A 20,661-nucleotide genomic window follows, 5' to 3' on the forward strand; every position below is an offset into this window, starting at 1 on the left:
GAGGTCGCAAAATCAGGTGAATAAGGTGGGTGCGGAGTGACTTTCCAACCCAGCTCCAGTATTACTTTTCAGTCCTGCAGAATGCAGGAGGACATTACTGTGGAGTAGCATCACATCACGCTATCTTCCCGGTCATTGTTCTTGGATTGCATTTGCCAGACATTTCAGTTGTTGTCAGTAAATGTCAGCAGTAATGGTTACGCCTTAGTGAAGCAATTTGTAGTACACCATACCGTCATTGTTCTACCAGATGCATAACATTATCTTTTGTGGATGCATGCACATCTTGTACAGTGAGTAGCTGCTGCGTTTTCCTTAAGTTAGCATAAAGACATCATTTCTCAACAACAACAACATACAAATGGTCGGTGTTGTTCATGAGCTAATTGATGACACAAGCGGAGATGCATATATGGCCACCCACTCAATTTTGTGATTTTGGCTTGGGCCATGTGCTACCCAAATATCTAATTTTTTTTACCCTTCCCCACTGCATGCAAATATCTTCTTGTTGTCTTCAGTCCTGAGACTGGTTTGATGCAGCTCTCCATGCTACTCTATCCTGTGCAAGCTGCTTCATCTCCCAGTACCTACTGCAACCTACATCCTTCTGAATCTGCTTAGTGTAGTCATCTCTTGGTCTCCCTCTACTATTTTTACCATCCACGCTGCCCTTCAATGCTAAATTGGTCCTCCCTTGATGCCTAAGAACATGTCCTACCAACCGATCCCTTCTTCTAGTCAAGTTGTGCCACAAACTCCTCTTCTCCCCAATCCTATTCAATACCTCCTCATTAGTTATGTGATCAACCCATCTAATCTTCAGTATTCTTCTGTAGCGCCACATTTCGAAAGCTGCTATTCTATTCTTGTCCGAACTATTTATCATCCATGTTTCACTTCCACACATGGCTACACTCCTCACAAATACTTTCAGAAACGACTTCCTGACACTTAAATCTATACTTGATGTTAACAAATTTCTCTTGTTCAGAAACGCGTTCCTTGCCATTGTCAGTCTACATTTTATATCCTCTCTACTTCGACCATCATCAGTTATTTTGCTCCCCAAATAGCAAAACTCGTTTACTACTTTAAGTGTCTCATTTCCTAATCTAATTCCCTCAGCATCACCCAATTTAATTCGACTACATTCCATTATCCTCGTTTTGCTTTTATTGGTGTTCATCTTATATCCTCCTTTCAAGACACTGTCAATTCTGTTCAACTGCTCTTCCAAGTCCTTTGCTATGTCTGACAGAATTACAATGTCATCGGCAAACCTCAAAGTTTTTATTTCTTCTCCATGGATTTTAATACCTACTCCGAACTTTCCTTTTGTTTCCTTTACTGCTTGCTCAATATACAGATTGAATAACATTGGGGATAGGCTACAACCCTGTCTCACTCTCTTCCCAACCACTGCTTGCCCCTCGACACTTATAACTGCCATCCGGTTTCTGTACAAATTGTAAATAGCCTTTCACTCCCTGTATTTTACCCCTGCAACCTTCAGAATTTGAAAGAGTATTCCAGTCAACACTGTAAAAGCTTTCTCTAAGTCTACAAATGCTAGGAACATAGGTCTGCCTTTTCTTAATCTAGCTTCTAAGATAAGTCATAGGGGTCAGTATTGCCTCACGTGTTCCTTTACTTCTACGGAATCCAAACTGATCTTCGTTTTCCTACTGTCGAATTCCAGTCACCCATGACTATTAAATTTTCGCCTCCCTTCACTTCCTGAATAATTTCTTTTATCTCATCATACATTTCATCAATTTCTTCATCATCTGCAGAGCTAGTAGGCATAAAAACTTTTACTACTGTAGTAGGCGCGGGCTTCATGTCTATCTTGGCCACAATAATGCGTTCACTATGCTGTTGGTAGTAGCTTACTCGCACTCTTATTTTTTTATCCATTATTAAACCTATTCCTGCATTACCCCTATTTGATTTTGTATTTATAACTCTGTATCCACCTGACCTAAAGTCTTGTTCCTTCTGCTATCGAACTTCACTAATTCCCACTATATCTAACTTTAGCCAATCCATTTCCCTTTTTAAATTTTCTCACCTACATGCCCGATTAAGGGATCTGACATTCCACACTCTGATCCGTAGAACGCCAGTTTTCTTTCTCCCGAGTCCTCTCGAGTAGTCCCCACCCGGAGATCCGAATGGGGGACTATTTTACCTCCGGAATATTTTACCCAAGAGGACGCCATCATCATTTAATCATACAGTAAAGCTGCATGCCCTCGGGAAAAATTACGGCTGTAGTTTCCCATTGCTTTCAACCGCTCGCAGTACCAAAACAGCAAGGCCGTTTTGGTTAGTGTTACAGGGCCAGATCAGTCAATCATCCAGACTGTTGCCCCTGCAACTACTGAAAAGGCTACTGCCCCTCTTCAGGAACCACACCTTTGTCTGGCCTCTCAACAGATACCCCTCTGTTGTGGTTGGACCTACGGTATGGCTATCTGTATCGTTGAGGCACACCAGCCTCCCCACTAACGGCACGGTCCATGGTTCATGGGGGGATTTATTCCAATACTACAATACATATAACAGTACAACTGCCTACGAGAGCATAGGCTTTTACAGCCTTTGTCATCTTCAATAAAACAGTTCTGGGTGTAAAACCATGTTATGTTGAAGCCACTATACTCAGAACCAGTTTATTGAAGAAACAATAGTTTAAACTACAGCCAAAGATAGTTTCGTCTTATGTTTCCAAACACAAGCTGTAACATTTCTTCTGTAACAGAAGCAGTGAAAGTAGATATTGCAGTTTTCCATTCATTGATGGATTTTGGACAGTTGCTTTTGCTAAACCCCGGGGAAAAAAAAAAAAATGGTCAGGTGGTGTTAGGTCAGGCAATCGTGGAGGCCAAAGTCACTGTTAAATAATGCGATCACCAAAAAACATCAGCAAGCAGTGACATTGAAACGCGAGCTGTATGTGAAGTTACACCATCTTGTTGAAAATAACTGGTTAACAATTATACGGCACTGCAGAGAGACTTTTTGAATGTTGGGAGTGTCCACTTGATGGGAAGTAACCCAGGCAACAAACTGTGTGCGTCTGCACGCGTGTGCGCCCCCTGTATGTGTACGCACTGAATTGAGTCTATCAGTTCTAGTGGGCGCCTGTATAACACTCGTCATGTGGTGCAAGGAAAGATGAACATGACAGAATAATATTAAGTAGTAGCAAGTAAGTCGCAGAACATATACTGTGCATGGCTGTTTTCGTGTTTGCAGACATTAAGCGGGCAGTGTGAAATACAAGGAAACAGCAAGAAGTGGTGACAAATTGCTTCACCCGCTGTGGGTGGCACATTTTACGTTTTGTGGTGGTGGCTTGGCAGTGGCTTGACTGTCAAAGAGCAACCACACTCTCCAAAAATTAACATGAGAGACAGGATGGTTTTGCGACAGTTGAAATATACTGCAATCTGGACTGTCATATTGAGCCTTCAAGGCATATGTCTTATGAAAGTTGTGTTCTTCTCTAATTCGTGAATCACACTAATGAGCCGTACAACTACTCAAGGAAATATATGTCTGAAACTAGAGGACGTGCTTTTTATGATATGAGTCTAAGTTTTCTTCTTTTGCTCCAGTAACTTCAGAATGTTAAGAAGTCGAGCCTTTCCTCAGCAACACACAGGATTTCTGAGGCACTGATTAGCAGGACCCCGACTTCAAGAGAATCAACTGTAGCACTCGATTAAAAGGAAAAGGTAAATACTTCAGATGTTACGTCGGGTAACAGATCTTGTGAAGTGTTCTGACTCAGTTTCAAGTACAAGGTGCGAGCCAGCAGCTACACGAAACCCTAAAACACCAAGAAAAACACTTCAGTGTGCGTGCTCTTGTGAGATCAGACTGAAGTTTAACAATAAGGATGATGGGTGACCTGTTAAACACTTTCACTGTACATCAAACTTTGGCACACTAATGGTTTAGTCGAGTCATCACGTGGATTTATGAGTAGGATCCTGAGAAAAAGTGGAAAAGTAAGGAGTGGCACACACACATCTACTTGACCAAAAAAAGCTCAAATAAGCAAATCAAAGATCAAAACAAAGCAAATTTGCTTTTTTGACAGTAGGGCTATCGTGCATAAAGAATTTGTTCCTCCAGGACAAACTTTCAACCAAATGTTTTACAAAGCTAAAGTTGAAAGGCTCAGGAAAAGAGAGAATTATTAACTGAGACTGGACATTGCACACAAGTGGATGCTGCTTCGTGAGATCACCCCATGCCATGCGGCCACTTCCATCGTGGAATTTTTTACTTCAAAAGGCTTTCATATTGTTCTGTGGCCCGCTATTCACCTGAACTGAGTCCTTTTGATTTTTTCCCCAAAATTGAAAAATGTCTTAAAATGACATTTTGGGATTCAGGAACATTCATAAGAATGTGACCGAGAGCACTGCAACCCAGAGTGGGAACAATGACTGCCAGTGTATAGTTGCCCAAGGGAGTTCCCTTGGGCAATATTATTGACTGAAAAAATAAAAACTACGGTACATAAAAAAATCAGTCTCATTACTTTTCTCCCACATCAAATATACAGAAATGATGGTGTAACTACATATGCATCATGCAACATGAAAGCTATACAAGACCCGCTTATCTGCATGGAAGAGAAGGAGTAACTTACAGCTTTAAGTTCCTCTGCTGAAGCTCTTCTCAATTGGTTCATTAGTTCTGTGAGATGATTTGGTGCTTCCTTGCATTCTATGTCTACCTGTGAACGTTTCCTTCTAGCTTTTTCCGCTGCTTTCTCAATATTGTGCCAGCTATGAGACAAATCGCTAGCTAAATTCATTAATTCCTTCTGAGCACTTTTCTGGAAAAAAAAAGGCCGTACATTAAAACAATATTCATTTCAGCTGTTGCAGGTATAGAGGAACAGGAGTTATTTCTTGGCAAGTATTACATTTCTTCAGCACCAATGAATGTTGATTCTACTGCACACAGTGTCACCTTTGTGAGAAAGCATTAACCACAGGACAAATAGCAATCACAAACTTTACACAGTTACATAAGACATAATATGGCTGATATGATTTTACTTCATTTAAAGAGTTTTGGGCAGACTGGAAAAATCCCTATCTTAAACAATGTAATATTTATTCATATAAAAGGTACCTTTTTTCAGCAATTATTGGGAATAAATATTTGAAGAAAATATGCCTTGGGTTGCACATTTCTAGCCACTAACAAAGTGTATTTCTGAAAGTATTGATTATTTTTAAGATAATTATATTTGTGAAAAGTAGACAAACTTTCCTACACCGTTCGATGTACATAAGGCTAACATCTTTGAGATTTACAAAATACGAAAATCCCCATGTTAAAATATGCACATTACTCCAATGAGTATACCCCATAATTTTGAACAAATTCTGGTTAATAGAAACTAAGAAAGTACACTTTTTCTTGAAAAATACAACTTACAGAAAACAGCCATTAAAGTTGTCAATGCCTCCCAGCTCCATACATTGGGTTGTCTGCATCCTCTTCCATTTCATCTTGCAATATCCTTTTTCCTCCCTGTCTTGCCATTGTTTCAAAGTCTCAAACAGTTCTCAGACACAAAAAGCCTTTCTTTATCTAAATTTAACATTTGTTTTACTGCAAAATGACCAAAGGTTTCAAGCAGCCTTTTCAGTACTTCATATCTTGCAACATTTCCTTCACTGAATGTTGTCACTGCATCCAAGACACCAAAATGCAGTATACCCATTGCCACCAAAACTCTCGGGAATTCTCTCCCAGATTACACTGTTCGTGGACTCGTTAGGATTTTGGGAGTGATTTTCGTCAGTGGACTTACATCTGACAAATCCTTGGAAGTTTCTTTCAAGATTTCTACTTGCAAAAGAAATAGCTGGTTTGTAAATAAAATCACTTTCTGGAAGGCCTATGACTGGGTTTATTGTCTCTTGAAGAGGTGAAACAAAACTGCCCACACAGCTTTTCTAATATCTTCTATGCTACTGCTATGCCATAATAGTTTTGAATTCTTTCCTTGACAGATTTTTTCATGTCTATTCTTACCATCTAATCGTCAGCCATCTTCCAATTTCTTTCCCTTATATGCAGTTTTCAGTCCTCATAGCCTCATACCCATTTGCTTTTTTGCACTCCTGCTTGGTGATCGTTACGTTTTCTCCACGTAGCTTCTCTTCCTCAAGTGTTTTGAAAGCTACTGAATCACTACCTCCTAAATAATTGCTCTCAGAGGTGGGGGATTCAAAAATCAAATTTCAATCTGAGAACTATTACATACGAGGGGCATCTGAAAAGTCCGTGCAAAGTCCAAGAGATGGCACCACTGGCCCGTATCGAGGTCATGTTCAGTTAGTAGTATCTTTTCAGCCATATTGGTCTATTTCTTTGTGTTTGACATTCGCGTGAATCAAGGAAGTGGAGTCATTGTCAAACAAATGGACACAAAAATTTCTTGTGGTGATTAAACATTACTTTATGAAAGGCAAAACACCTCAGGAGACTGAAGAGAAGCTTGATAAACACTGCTGTGACCCTGCACCTTTGATTAGAACAGTTTATAAGGGGTTCCAAAATTTTCAGAGTGGCCATATGGCCACAAGTGATGCTGAACATTCTGGATGCCCTGTGGAGGTTACAATTCCAGAAATCATTGATAAAATCCATGATATGGTGATGGATGACAGAAGAGATAAGGTGCGTGAGATTGCTAGTGCTGTGGGCATCTCAAATGAATGGGTACATATTATTTTGCATAAATATTTGGACATGAGAAAGCTATCCACAAGATGGGTTCAGCGATTGCTCGCGCTTGACCAAAAACTGAATTGTGCGAAGCATTGCAAGGATGATTTGCAGCCGTTCAGGAAGAATCCACAGGACTAACTGTCCTTTCATCACTGTGGATGAAACATGGATACATTACTATACTCCTGAGCTCAAACAACAATCTAAACAATGGGTTACCAAGGGAGAATCTGCACCAAAAAAGGCAAAGACCATTCCTTCGGCCGGAAAGGTTATGGTGACTGTCTTTTGGGATTCGACTATCTGGAAAAGGTAAAACTATTACAGGTGCATATTATTCATCATTATTGGACTGTTTGAAAACCGAGCTGCAAGAAAAACGCTGGCAATTGGACCACAAAAAAGTCCTTTTTTATCACGACAATACACCTTCACACACCTCAGCAGTAGTGGTCACAAAATTAATGGAAATAGGATTCCAACTCATTTCACATCCCCCCTATTCTCCAGACTACTATTTGTTCCCCAATTTGAAGAAATAGCTGGCAGGACAATGATTTTATTGAAACGAGGAGGTGATTGCAGGAACTAATAGCTGTTTTGCATACGGATAATTCCTATTATTCGGAAGGGATCAACAAATTATAATCACATTGGATGAAGTGCATAAGTCTAAAAGGAGACTATTTCGAAAAACAAAGGTTTACGCCAAACACATAAGTAGCTTTTATTTATGCACAGACTTTTCAAATGCCCCTCGTATACATGGTTACTCGCACAATGTTTTGTTGAAACAAATGAATAAACCAGAACTAAGGAGATAATACGTGTTTTATTTATTATTGGGAATGGTAAATTCTGTAGACCATGACTAGAGGGGGGGGGGGGATGGAAATTAAGATATCAACCTGTCCGGAGCCCCCTAAAATTATGGAAATGATAATTTTCTCATGCTCCTTCAGATATCGAAAAACAGTTGTTTACTGTGTGTTAGAGGATGTACAGTCACTGACAACATATTCATTTCCAGAAAGTCATACGTGGGAAACATGATCCATAATTAATCAACAAACTGAGGTTAGTGATATAAATATTCAGGAGATTATGTATATTTATTTTGTGTGTGTGTGTGTGTGTGTGTGTGTGTGTGTGTGTGTGTGTGTAATCACAGGTTTTTCATTGTTCCACAGGTCTGTCATCAACTACTTTAAGAGAGGCTACAGGTATTATCTAATAGTTGTTTCATAATGTCCACTGGACCCTCGCCCCCTCCTCCTGACTCTTAGTTTTCCATTCCACAAACACTCCTGCTTACACGTGTCACATGCATATATGTCAATGTGTGCACGGAAGTGAATGTGGAGAACATGTGATCTGAGTAACTGTTTCTAACTCTAGAATTTTTCCATCTTCCATTTTTGTGCAGTTGCTATCTACAAATGATAAATTTGATCCATTGGTGGATTTCACACAGGACCAAAACTTATCCATTGACAAACTGGCAATGCAGGTTTCACTTTCAAAAGCACTAAAGACATCTTGCACAGCTGATCTTATGTCTGCATGAACCTTTTTTTGGTTATGTTGCATTGCTGGCCACGCCAACAGGAAGAGGCACACAATCAGAGCTCCACAGTTTGTTGTTTTGAAGAGGGTAAACTCAGTCCAGTGTTTTGAGCATGAAAACATGGTCCAAGTAGACTGTATTCTTTTTATTATCCTTGGGTCATGTTCAAGCACCCATAACACGTTCAGAAAGGGTGACATTGGTTTATACGTCAATTGTTGACAAGATCTTGCACATACATACACTTTATAACCCAAGTTATTTACATATCTTATGCTTCCAGCTTCTTTTCACACTCCAATACATTGTTGATACATGTGAACAGGTATGCTTCTTATTTTGGTGCGTATGTGGCACAAATGCAATACAACAATGTATGTGATAACGTCCTTTAGCTGACAAAAACAAACTTCCTATGTCATAGTATAGGCACAACTGTTATGGTATGACTGAAGATGTTTACAATCTTACCTGTGGATGGTCAATAACATTAAGTAAGGTACTGGTGGAATATTCACTGGCATAAGCTTCTTATTCTCTCACATGCTATCTTGTTGGAAGTAAAGGATTGAAACTCTTACATCAGATATTATGTCACGTGTAATATTAGAAATTGTGGTACAGTGCAACCACAGAAGCCTTTTAATGAGGTGTGCCAGTAAGTTTAGGAAATAAAATAATACTGATGTATTAAAATAAATATCTCTCGCTCCCTCAAACACACACACACACACACACACACACACACACACACACACACACACACACACACACACACACACACACACACACACACACAGAAGGTGAATCTTTTTTCACCATGCAGTGTTATAATGAAACAGGAAAACCATAGTTGGTTGCACCATGTCATTAGTCATTTCAACAATATATTACAGTACAGATATTGGAACCTGCAAGTGTTATGTGAAGAAGGGACCTACTTTGGATTGCCTGTACGGACCACCTAAACCACACTACAACTGTTGTGACAGTGCCATGACATTTAACAGTGCCACCACGACAGCACGCGCAAACGGCGATAGAGGCGCTCCGCAACTCGGCTGAACGCGGGAGCGCCACCTAGCTACGAACGGCGCCGGCCGCATGTCACAGCACGGCAGTCGAATGAGAGATACTGAGTTGTTATCGTGTAACTAGCTATTGTTTCTAAGTGAGTGTGTTTGAATATCTACACAATTATTGGTGATTAGAGGTTATAACACTTTTTGGCGACGAGGTCGGATATTTTCACTGCGTTGTGGATTTGTGTGTTCGTGACGGGGCAGACACGGAACAGCTTATGCAAGCACTCATTGAACAGCAAACACAGTTGACTGCTGCTATTCAGGTGTTGTCGACGTCGCTTACTCGTCGTCTGTCTTCCTCTTCTCAGCCTCCGTTCCCTCCTTACGACGAGGCCGCTGAAAACTGGGAGGATTACGAGAAGCGTTTGCGGCAACACTTCTCGGCTTTCGGCGTTGTCGACACTCCTATGTTTAATTCGTTATTTCTATCTTGGATTTCCCCACGGATCTATCAGCTGCTATCTCAGTTAGCCCCTCTGCGGGAACCTGCCTCTCTGTCCCTCCAAGAAATGTGTGACTTATTGTCTAACTATTACCGCAGAAACACCCTCATCGTTGCCGCCCGCGTGGCGTTCTACCGGTGTCGTAAACAGCCCAATCAATCTTACCGGGCTCGGGTGGCGGAACTACACGGTCTGAGTCAGTTTGTCACGGACACTCAACACGAGTCTTATGCTGATTCAATGGTTAGGGATGTTATTCTAGGGCTTGCTCCTGATAAAGAAGTTAGACAACGTGCCCTACAACTGCCAAACCCGTCATTGTCTGAAGTTCTAAGCATGGCTCAATCCTTTGAAGTGTCTCACACTGCTGGCGCGCAAATAGACGTGTGGTGTGACGGAGGCGCTGTACAGTAAAGGTGGTGGTGGGTAGTGTTTAACGTCCCGTCGACAACGGGGTCATTAGAGACGGAGCGCAAGCTCGGGTTAGGGAAGGATTGGGAAGGAAATCGGCCGTGCCCTTTCAAAGGAACCATCCCGGCATTTGCCTGAAACGATTTAGGGAAATCACGGAAAACCTAAATCAGGATGGCTGGAGACGGGATTGAACGTCTGTACAGTCAACTTTCGACACGGACAATTTGCCTGTTTCACAGGGGAACGAAGATGTGGCGGCGGTTCACTCACGTAAACAACGTCGCGTTGGGCCGCGACGCTCGCAGCGAAAACAGCAACCGCAGAAACAGGTTCGTTCCGCACTTCCTTCTCGTCCACGTTGTTTCGCACAGCATGACGGGGCCACGTGCCCGAAACGTTGGGCCACATGTACTTCGTGTAGGAAAAAAGGCCACATTGCTTCTGTATGTCGGTCCCCTAAAGTTCCTGTTGACGAGGACGAGGCATCGGACACGGATGTTAACTGTGTGCTTTCTCAAACAAATAAGTTGTTTGTTACTGTTCGTGTTCTGGATAAAGACATTCGCATGCAAGTGGACACTGGCTCTGCAGTAACTCTCATTAATTCTCGCACGTATTTGGAGTTGGGCTCCCCTCCCTTGTCTCCAGTTACGCGAAATCTGAGAACTTATAATAAACAGAAAATTCCTATCGTTGGCCAGTTCGATGCTTCCACTGCCTACAAGTCTGTTGTTAGGCCCCTCACGTTTTATGTGGTGGATCATGCGGGCACTGAAAACCTGTTCGGTTATGATTCTTTCCAGTTGTTCGGGTTCTCCGTTGATGATGATGAGCACCTCATCTCTGAGGATATTCCGTATCAACAGCTGGATGGATTGTGTTCTGAATTTCCGTCCGTGTTCTCTGCTGGTCTGGGTCGTGCCAAGGATTTTAAAGCCCACATTACTCTTAAACCTACAGCTCGCCCTAATTTTTTCCGGGCACACCCTATTCCGGTGGCGTTGCGTGCACCTGTCGAGGTTGGGATAGACAGGTTAACAGCTTCAGGGATTCTCCTTCCTGTTACCTCCAGCGAATGGGCATCGCCAATCGTGGTGGTTTCTAAACCCAACGGGAGTCTGCGATTGTGTGACGATTTTAAAGCCACTGTCAACGCTCAGAGCCTCACTGACACTTATCCTCTTCCCCGTCCTGAGGAGTTATTTACCGAGCTCACTGGGGGCCAGCTCTTTTCCAAACTTGACTTATCGGAGGCGTACCACCAGTTGCCGTTGGATGCTTCTTCCAAGGAATTTCTCGTCATCAACACTCCTTGTGGGTTGTATCAGTACCAGCGATTACCATTTGGCGTCGTTAGCGTGCCGGCCATTTTTCAGCGGTTTTTGGAACAGCTCACGGCTTCCGTTCCTGGCTGCATCAACTATCTGGATGACATTGTTGTTACGGGGGCCTCCACTGAGGAGAACCTTCGCAATTTGCGTTCACTGTTTCGGGTTTTGCATTCGGCTGGGTTGAAGTGCAATCTGGACAAGTCACAGTTCGTCCAACCCTCCATTGTATATCTTGGTTTCCACTTGTCCCGTGAGGGTATACGTCTTCTACGTCAGCACGTTGCGGCCATTAACCCTCTACTCCGGCCGTCTACGGTCAAAGAACTTCAGGCGTTTCTAGGCAAGATTGCTTATTATCACAAATTCAATCCATCCGCAGCGGCGGTAGCTCATCCTCTGATCAGCTGTTACGCAAAAACGTCCCTTTCTGTTGGTCCAACGAGTGTGAGCAGGCTTTTGTCCGCCTGAAGGCTCATTTGCAGTCGGCGCCTTGTCTTGCCACATTCTGTCCGTGTCAGCACTTGGTTCTGGCGACTGACGCATCACAGTATGGCCTACGGGCTGTTCTCGCCCATCGGTATGAGGATGGGTCGGAACGACCCATCACCTATGCTTCCAAGACCCTCAACGATGCACAACGGCGTTACTCTCAAATCGAAAAGGAGGCGCTCGCTATCATTATGCTCTATAAAAGTTCAGCACTTTTTTTTTTTATGGTTCTAAGATTCACCTCATCACCGACCACAAGCCGCTAGTCTCTCTCTGTTCAGCCCATCGGCAACGCTTCCGGATAAGGCAGCTCACCGCCTGCAACGTTGGGCCTTATACTTTTCTCGTTTTCACTATGAGATTCACTATCGCCCCACGGCCCAGCACACCAACGCTGATGCATTGTCGTGATTGCCGATGGGCCCCGACCCGGTTTTCGATCGTGATGAACTACTCTGTTTCCACATTGATGAGGAAGAACGTCGTGCGGTCGAGGGTTTTCCACTTACAGGTTCGCAGGTCACGTCAGGTACTGCGCAGGACCCGGTCCTGCGTCAGGTGATCAGTTTTGTTCAACGGGGTTGGCCGGACAGGACCAAAGGCCGGGCATCGGATCCCCTTCGCAACTACCATGCCTTGCACCTTCGTGTCTGTTCGTGATGGTGGTGTTGTTCTGGCCACAGATGGCGCATCTCCACGGGTCGTGGTGCTAGCCTCTCTTCCCAAAGATGTTCTCAAACTATTGCATGAAGGCCATTGGGGGATTTCTCGGACTAAGTCCCTGGCCCGCAGGCACGTTTATTGGCCCGGTATTGATTTGGACATCGCCCACACGATTGCTGCGTGTGGTCAGTGTGCTCAACGACTGGCTGCACCTCGTACAATGCCCTCTCCGTGGCCTGATCCGGCGCAGCCATGGGAACGGGTGCACGCTGGCTTTGCCAGCCCCTTCCTCGGTACTTATTGGCTACTGTTGATCGACGCCGTCTCGAAGTTTCCATTTGTTGTTCGGTATCCGTCACCCACCACTGCGGCGACGACGCTGGCTTTGACCAAAATCTTTGCGCTAGAAGGTCTTCCATCCACGATCGTCACGGACAATGGCCCTCAGTTCTCTTCGCAGACCTTCCGTGATTTTTGTACTGGACAAGGGATTCGTCATGTTACAGCACCGCCCTTCCATCCGCAATCGAATGGGGAGGTCGAGGGCCTTGTCCGCACTTTCAAAAGCCAGATGAAAAAATTCCTTAGTGATTTTTCCACAGATGACGCTCTGCTGCAATTTCTGAGTTCTTATCGCTTCACGCCTCTGCTGAACTCTTGCACGGCCGCCAACCGCGCACTCTACTGCACCTGCTTCACCCTGTCAGGCCTTGTGCTGTGTCCCCTAGTGCGGGAAAATACTCGGTGGGTGCCGACGTGTGGGCACGAGGGTACGGATCTCGCCCTAAATGGATTCCAGGGGTGGTCAAGGCTCTTCGCGGCCACCGGCTTTGTGAAATATGTACGGACGACGGCACGGTTGTTCGCCATTACGACCAGATGCGCCCACGAGTGGTGGCCACGCCGGTGCCACCGCCCCTTCCTTCGCCTCCACCAGCCCGAGAAGCCAGTCCTGTAGCTGCTGCCGATCTACCGTACGTGTTTATGCAGCCGACGTCTCTACCGCTTCCGAATACGCCGCCTTCTCCGGGACCCATCTCGCTGGAGCACACCCCCAGGTCCACGACACCTACGGATGCTGCTCCGGAGTTTTCACCCATCATCTCGTCCAGGAGGCACGTTCCACGGACGAGCTTCCGTCCTGGACATTTTCGACCATACTCTCGTGTCTCTCCGTGGGATGTTCTTGGGGCCTCACAAGAGGCCACGGATGTCTCCTCACTGTCCATGTCTCCAAGGAAGTGAGTGTTTTTTTTTTCAAGGGGAGAAAAGTGTTGTGAGTGCCACGACATTTAACAGTGCCGCCATGACAGCACGCGCAAATGGTGATAGAGGCGCTCCGCAACTCGGCTGAGCGTGGGAGCGCCACCTAGCTACGAACGGCGCTGGCCGCGTGTCACGGCACGGCACGGCAGTCGAATGAGAGATACTGAGTTGTTGTCATGTAACCAGCTATTGTTTCCAAGTGAGTGTGTTTGAATATCCACGCAATTATTGGCGATTAAAGCTTATAACAACAACTTTATGCGAAATGGAAGTAGTAGCTACAGTTTTGAGGAAAATATGATCCTCCTGTTAATAATTTACCAATGGAGATTTTAGCTTTTAGTGTGACTAATATGCCCCACGTCTATGCCCGGCATATTTTTAGACAATGAATGTTACATTTGTACATGTAACATGACATGTAAGAGCTATGAATCAGCTGGTACTACAAGACTTTCAAATATAAGCTGTAAATGAGGCTATCTTCCACAAAACAGTAGCTAATACTTTCTTTCTGCATTGACTTTTACAGTAATTTAGATTCCTCATACAGGCAATCTAAAGTAGGTCCCCCTCCCTCAGACAACACCTGTAGAATCCAACATCGGTACTGTCATATATTGTTGAAATAACTGTACTGGCTATGGTATATAAAATTTGTAACTGGTTCTAATGTACCATTTGTTACTTAGTATTGCTTGCACCTTGTCCCGCACCTTTCACAGAGTTGGAGTGCTGACTATCTGATTTGGCCGGAGGCTCTTCCTGCCGCCACCCCGTAACCCCCCCCCCCCCTCCCAGGACACAATCAGTGTACCCCAGCTGTCTGCATCTAGTGTAAATCATGAATGAGTGCAAACACGTTTCAAATGTCTGCGTGTCTTAACTGAGGTGGGTCGTGGGGACCAGTCTGGTTTACACCTAGAGGGATGTGGAAAACCTCCTAAAAACCACATCCAGGCTCGCTGGCACACCAGCCCTCATCGTTAATCCGTTGGGCAGATTCGATCTGGGGCTGGTGCGTCTACCTGAGCCCAGGAAGCAGCGCATTAGCACTCTCTGCTAACCTGGCGGGTCATACCATTTGTTACTACATCAGTATTATTTCATTTTCTACACTGACTGGCACACCTCATTAAGAAGCCCAACATAATTTTCTGTAGATGGACTTTGTACTGTAGTTTCTAATATTACATGCAGCATGTCTTATGATGTAAGAGTTTCGATCCTCTACTTTTAATAAGATAGCACAAGTGAGAATAACAAATATATGTCAGTGAATATTGCACCAATAGCTTACCTGATATCATTGGTCACCCACAGATCAGACTCAACATCTTTGGTCATGCCACAACAGTTGTGCCTATACTATGATGTGGCAGCTTCCCAGTTTTGTCAGCTAAGGGACCTAATCACGTACACTATTGTATTGTCTGTGCCACAAACACACAGAAATATGATGCCTACCTGTCCACATGTACCAGTGATATATCAGAATGTGAAATTAAGCTGGAAGTTTATAGCAGGTAAGTATCTTGGATTAGGAAGTATATGTATTTGCAAGAGCTTGTAGAGAATTGACAGATAAACCAACGTCACCATTTTTTAATGTATTACAGGTGCTTTAAAATCACCCACGGTTGAACTTAGTCAGTTTCAAAGATGATAAGAACACAGACTACTTGGACCACGTTTCCATTCTCTGATCACATTGAGACTGTGGGGACTGTGTGTAGCTTATCTGATTTCTGTAACTTTTGAAGACTGCTGTAAATGTATTTTAATATCTGATCACTATTTAAACATGTGATGTTGCTTAGTACATGATAGGAATTTTGTGAAAAAGGTCATTCCAAAGACTAAGAATCAGCATGTACTTATTACAGAACAACTGCAGTTTTATGTAACAACCAGTATAATCATTGATATGTCAGAATCAGTACTGCAAAATAAAAAGCAAATTTCCATGATTTTTCTGTTACTTTTTTAGACAGTCCCTTCTCTGGTTGGGACAAACAGTTGTGAGAGGTACAAATCTCTGTTTGTTTGAGAAAATGGAGCAGTATTTTGTAAAATCTACATGAAAAATACACAGTATAAAATATACAGGTGTTTGTGAGTTAGTTAAATGCTGTCTATTACAAACCATACTCAATTCCCCCCATTATGGCTAACATGGGAATAAGTATTGAAAGGAGTAATGATACAGTAGACCTTACAAGGAATCACAAGAAGCTAAAAAGTTGAATATTTCAATATTTACAGGCACTGGATTACTCAAGCGCACGACATCATCCCAAATCTAACATTTGCCGTCTATTCAGCAGGAATGGTGAATAAATTCAAAAGTATCGGCACTGGTGCAAATAGACTCACCTTTGATTTCTTTTAGATTACATAAGCAGTGTAACTGGAGTAATAAGAATGGCAACACTGTTGACGGAGCAACAACACTTTACCCTCCACCTCCCGTAACAACCAGAGGTAGCAGCACAGTGGATGAAGAGAGAGGGAGGGGGGAGAGAGAGAGAGAGAGAGAGAGAGAGAGAGAGAGAGAGAGAGAGAGAGAGAGAGAGAGAGAGAGAGAGAGAGAGAGAGAGAGAGGGGGGGGGGGGGGGCAATACTGACCCTACGACTTATCTCTGAAGATAAGTTAAGGAAAGGCAAACCTACATTTCTAGCATTTTTACACTTAGAGAAAGCTTTTGACAATGTTGACTGGAATACTCATTCAAATCCTGAAGGTGGCCGTGGTAAAATACAGGGAGCAAAAGGCTTTTACAATTTGTGCAGAAACCAGATGGCAGTTATAAGAGTCTAAGGGCATGAAAGGGGAGTAGTGGTTGGGAAGGGAGTGAGACAGGGTTGTAACCTATCCCCAATGTTATTCAATCTGTATATTGAGCAAGCAGTAAAGGAAACAAAAATTCAGAGTAGGTATTAAAATCCATGGAGAAGATATAAAAACTTTAAGGTTCACAGATGACATTGTAATTCTGTCAGAGACAGCAAAGGACCTGGAAGAGCAGCTGAACGGAATGGACAGTGTCTTGAAAGGATGATTTAAGATTAACGTCAACAAAAGCGAAACAAGGATAATGGAGTTTAGTCGAATAAAATCAGGTGATGCTGAGGGAATTAGACTAGGAAACTTGACACTAAGTGGTAGATGAGTTTTGCTATTTGCGGAGCAAAATAACTGACAATGGTCAAAATAGAGAGGATATAAAATGTAGACTGGCAATGGCAAGGGAAGTGTTTCTGAAGAAGAGAAATTTGTTAACATCGGTACAGATTTAAGTGTCAGGAAGGCTTTTTTCCTGAAAATATTCGTATGGAGTGTAGCCATGTACGGAGGTGAAACATGGACAATAAATAGTTTAGACAAAAAGAGAATAGAAGCCTACGAAATGTGGTGCTACAGAAGAATGCTCAAGATTAGGTGGGTATATCACGTAACTAATGAGGAGGTACTGAATAGAATTGGGGAGAAGAGAAATTTGTGGCACAACCTGACTAGAAGAAGGGATCAGTTGGTAGGACACCTCCTGAGGCATCACAGGATCACTAATTTAGTATTGGAGGGAAGCATGGAGGGTAAAAATCACAGAAGGATGTAGGTTGCAGTAGTTAGTCGGAGATGACGACGGTTGCGTAGGATAGAGCAGCATGGAGAGCTGCATCAAACCAGTCTCTGGACTGAAGACTGCGGCAACAACAACAACAACACTTTGAAAGAATAGAAGTAAGTATTTGGAAATACAGACCACTCAGTGCTTTAGTAGTTAGTTACTAGAACTATGCACTGCATATGTCCAATGGTATATTATTTCAGCTTACATATGTAATGTGTATGTAGGACAAAAGCTAATACTTACATATCTTTCATCAAGTGCATTAAGTTTCTTTTCAGCATCAAGTAGAACAACACGGAGGAAGTCTCTGTCGCAACGAAGTGAGCTACCAGCCGAAATGATTTCCTTCAGTGAACGGCAGACTATATCACTAGTCTGTCTCGTAACTTGAAGCTTTGCCCATTCTCTTACAACTTCTATGTCTGCTGAATCTGATAATGCGTGCTGAAAATGGACAGAACATTTACATTGCAAAAAATTCAAGTATATAATTACAAATTGATTTGCTTTCTTTCCAGCTACCGTGCTAAATATCTGACACAGCTGCAACATCCCTGGTATAAGGACAGCTGTCACTGCCCACAAAACAGTCAATCGACAACCTTATCAGTAGTATTAGTCAAACAATATTATTGCACCTTAGGGTGGCGGCACTGTAGTCAGCTTATCACGAGATCTCACCGTGATATTTCGTGAGGACATGCTGAACCACTTGACAGTATATGCACAACTGTCTTAAAGCAATTCACAGTGTGATGCACTTTTCTTAATCACAACTCTAGTTGTTTACTGTAACACCACTGCACGTTTTCGGTAATGCCTACAGGAGGTCAAGTGGAACAATTTCGTGGTCAGGTAGCACAATCCTGTAAAACTACGGTAATTTTAAAAGCTCGCCAGTTACGGTGCCGACCTAAAATATATCGATACTAAATATTACCGACTCTTGTTCTCAAAACTTAATCCACACGCACTACAATTAATCCTGTCGGAGGAACATCCACAACTGATACCAGAGGCTGAAAATACTGCCACAGTTGCAAGGTCGTTTTATTTAACACACGACCACTTTCGGGCTCTTATACGCCCGTCTTCAGGTGTCTTACTGAAAATAGGAAGTTATAGGAGATAATTTTTACAAGCAATAAACATAAAAATCCATAAATTTGAAAACATTTATAAATTGTTGGTTGGGCCAGGTGCTGTGAAACCTAAGTCAATGCCAAAGTGACACAAGACAGTACTACGGAAGACTGCCCGGGTAAAGAAATATGCACAGAATACCAGAACACTTACACTCGGTGCAGTGACTCCGAGAGCCACAGTGGCAAGTACAAGGTGCGGTGTGCTACCAACGAGTGCACAGCTCGGAGTAGAGCAGGCACGAAGGAGGAAGCAAACTGGTAAACCAGAGTGGCAGAGGTACTGCCATCTATTGACGGGAAGAAGAACGCGAGACCACTAGCCCGGCCATTCCCAATCTGAATTGGTGATTTACATTAAAAAACATTACACAAAAAATGTTAACAGTGCATTACGCACGGTAAAGAAAGATGTCGACCGAGGCAGCACAGAACTGTAGTAAAACTGAGTGGAAGCTGTGACATAAAATTTATGTAACGTATTACCTGCGCCCGTCGGAAGCACACCACGTCTTCTACTCGTCCGACACGGCCCTCGGGGCCACAGTACCGAGCGTAAGTGTTCCGGTATTATTTACACATTTCTTTATCCGGGCAGTCTTCCGTAGTGCTGCCCGACGTCACTTTGGCACCGATTTACGTTTCGCAGCACCTAGCCCGACTGCCAGTTTTTAAATTTATGGATTTTTTGTTTTCTTTGTGCATTTTCCGAGTGTAAAAATTATTTCCGGTCTCTTACTGTTTCCAGTACGACAACTGAAGATGGGCATATTAATAGCTCAAAACTGTTCGTGTGTTAAATAAAAGACTCTTACAACTGTAGCAGTATTTTCAACCACTGGCCACACGCATTAGTCACGACTGACAGTAATAATTGTTCAGTGACATGTTTTTATTATTTTATATACGATTTCTCTCGTGAATTGGTGCCGACTCAGAAGAACAGTACACATTAATTATTAATAATACAGGGTTAGCCAAAAGTCTTAACACTTGAAAATTCAATACTTCGCAAAATAACATAGGTAGTGATGTAAAAATTTACACATGCTTGAAATGACATAGGGTTTTATTGAAACCAAAAAGTGTGCAAAATAACCAACAGATAGCACTTTGTACGATACAAAAGCAATAATTAGGTTGCTAGGCAAGCTTTCAGAGGCAGAGGCTGCTCCTATAGGCAGAAGAGCTGAAGGGGAAGGAAGAGAGGCGAAGGAAAAGGACTGGAGAGGTCCAGGAAAAGGCACAGATTTGGGGAAAATCACCCAGAACTGCGTGTCAGGGAAGACTTGACGGACGGGATGGAAAGGAAAGATGCTGTGTTCCATCTGTGTTCTGCCACCGGTTGACGAGTAAATCTTATCTATTCAATTACATTACATTATCAAAAATTAATTGTTTCCATTGTTATAAAAGCAATAATTAGCATAACAATCAATTTTCAGTAAAGATTATCTTTATAACAAGCACTCAAGATTAATCACATACAGTTTATGTTCCTCACCTATATCTACAGTAATGATATAGGCTGAGGCAGAAACATCAACTTACACGATGTACAGGCAGGATTAATCCCATTTCACTCACTGCCAAGGCACTATTCCAATATTGGAGAGCCTCTGCAATACTGATGCGAGTTTAGAAGTGGAATAGCAATGGGCTGAGGTGTGAACTGGAATTTGTATATGGGAGGGAGATTACGAGAGTATTCACTGCAGCTCTGGTAGCAGCAGCAACTTTGGCATAACATCAGCATGTCTGTGTAGTGAGCAGGAAACCCAGGATTCCAATTTCAGTACAGTACAAATTTTAGTTCATTGCTTTAGCCTGCAGCATTACTGTAAATGCTCAA

The 20,661-nt window shown here is 43.0% G+C and overlaps 1 protein-coding gene across 12 annotated transcripts in view; it reads right to left on the minus strand.

Annotated features, from left to right (window-relative positions):
* Positions 1–20,661, minus strand: part of LOC126143123 (disks large homolog 5-like) — a 1,046,479-nt gene that overhangs the window by 442,060 nt on the left and 583,758 nt on the right. For 4 of the 12 annotated variants that reach the window (XR_007529639.1, XM_049915311.1, XM_049915308.1 and 1 more), the window contains exons 6-7: positions 17,911–18,111; positions 4,673–4,861 (exon numbers count right to left, since the gene is read on the minus strand). The exons of 7 other annotated variants lie outside the window; for them this stretch is intronic. Coding sequence is in view for 4 of the 5 variants with exons in the window: in XM_049915311.1 (XP_049771268.1) it covers positions 4,673–4,861; positions 17,911–18,111 (390 nt within the window). In the remaining variant the exon portion in view is untranslated. The remainder of the gene's footprint in view (positions 1–4,672; positions 4,862–17,910; positions 18,112–20,661) is intronic. One more of the 12 variants, XM_049915310.1, reaches the window with a different exon arrangement.

Source organism: Schistocerca cancellata, unplaced genomic scaffold (genome assembly GCF_023864275.1).
Source record: "Schistocerca cancellata isolate TAMUIC-IGC-003103 unplaced genomic scaffold, iqSchCanc2.1 HiC_scaffold_782, whole genome shotgun sequence".
NCBI lineage: Eukaryota > Metazoa > Arthropoda > Insecta > Orthoptera > Acrididae > Schistocerca > Schistocerca cancellata.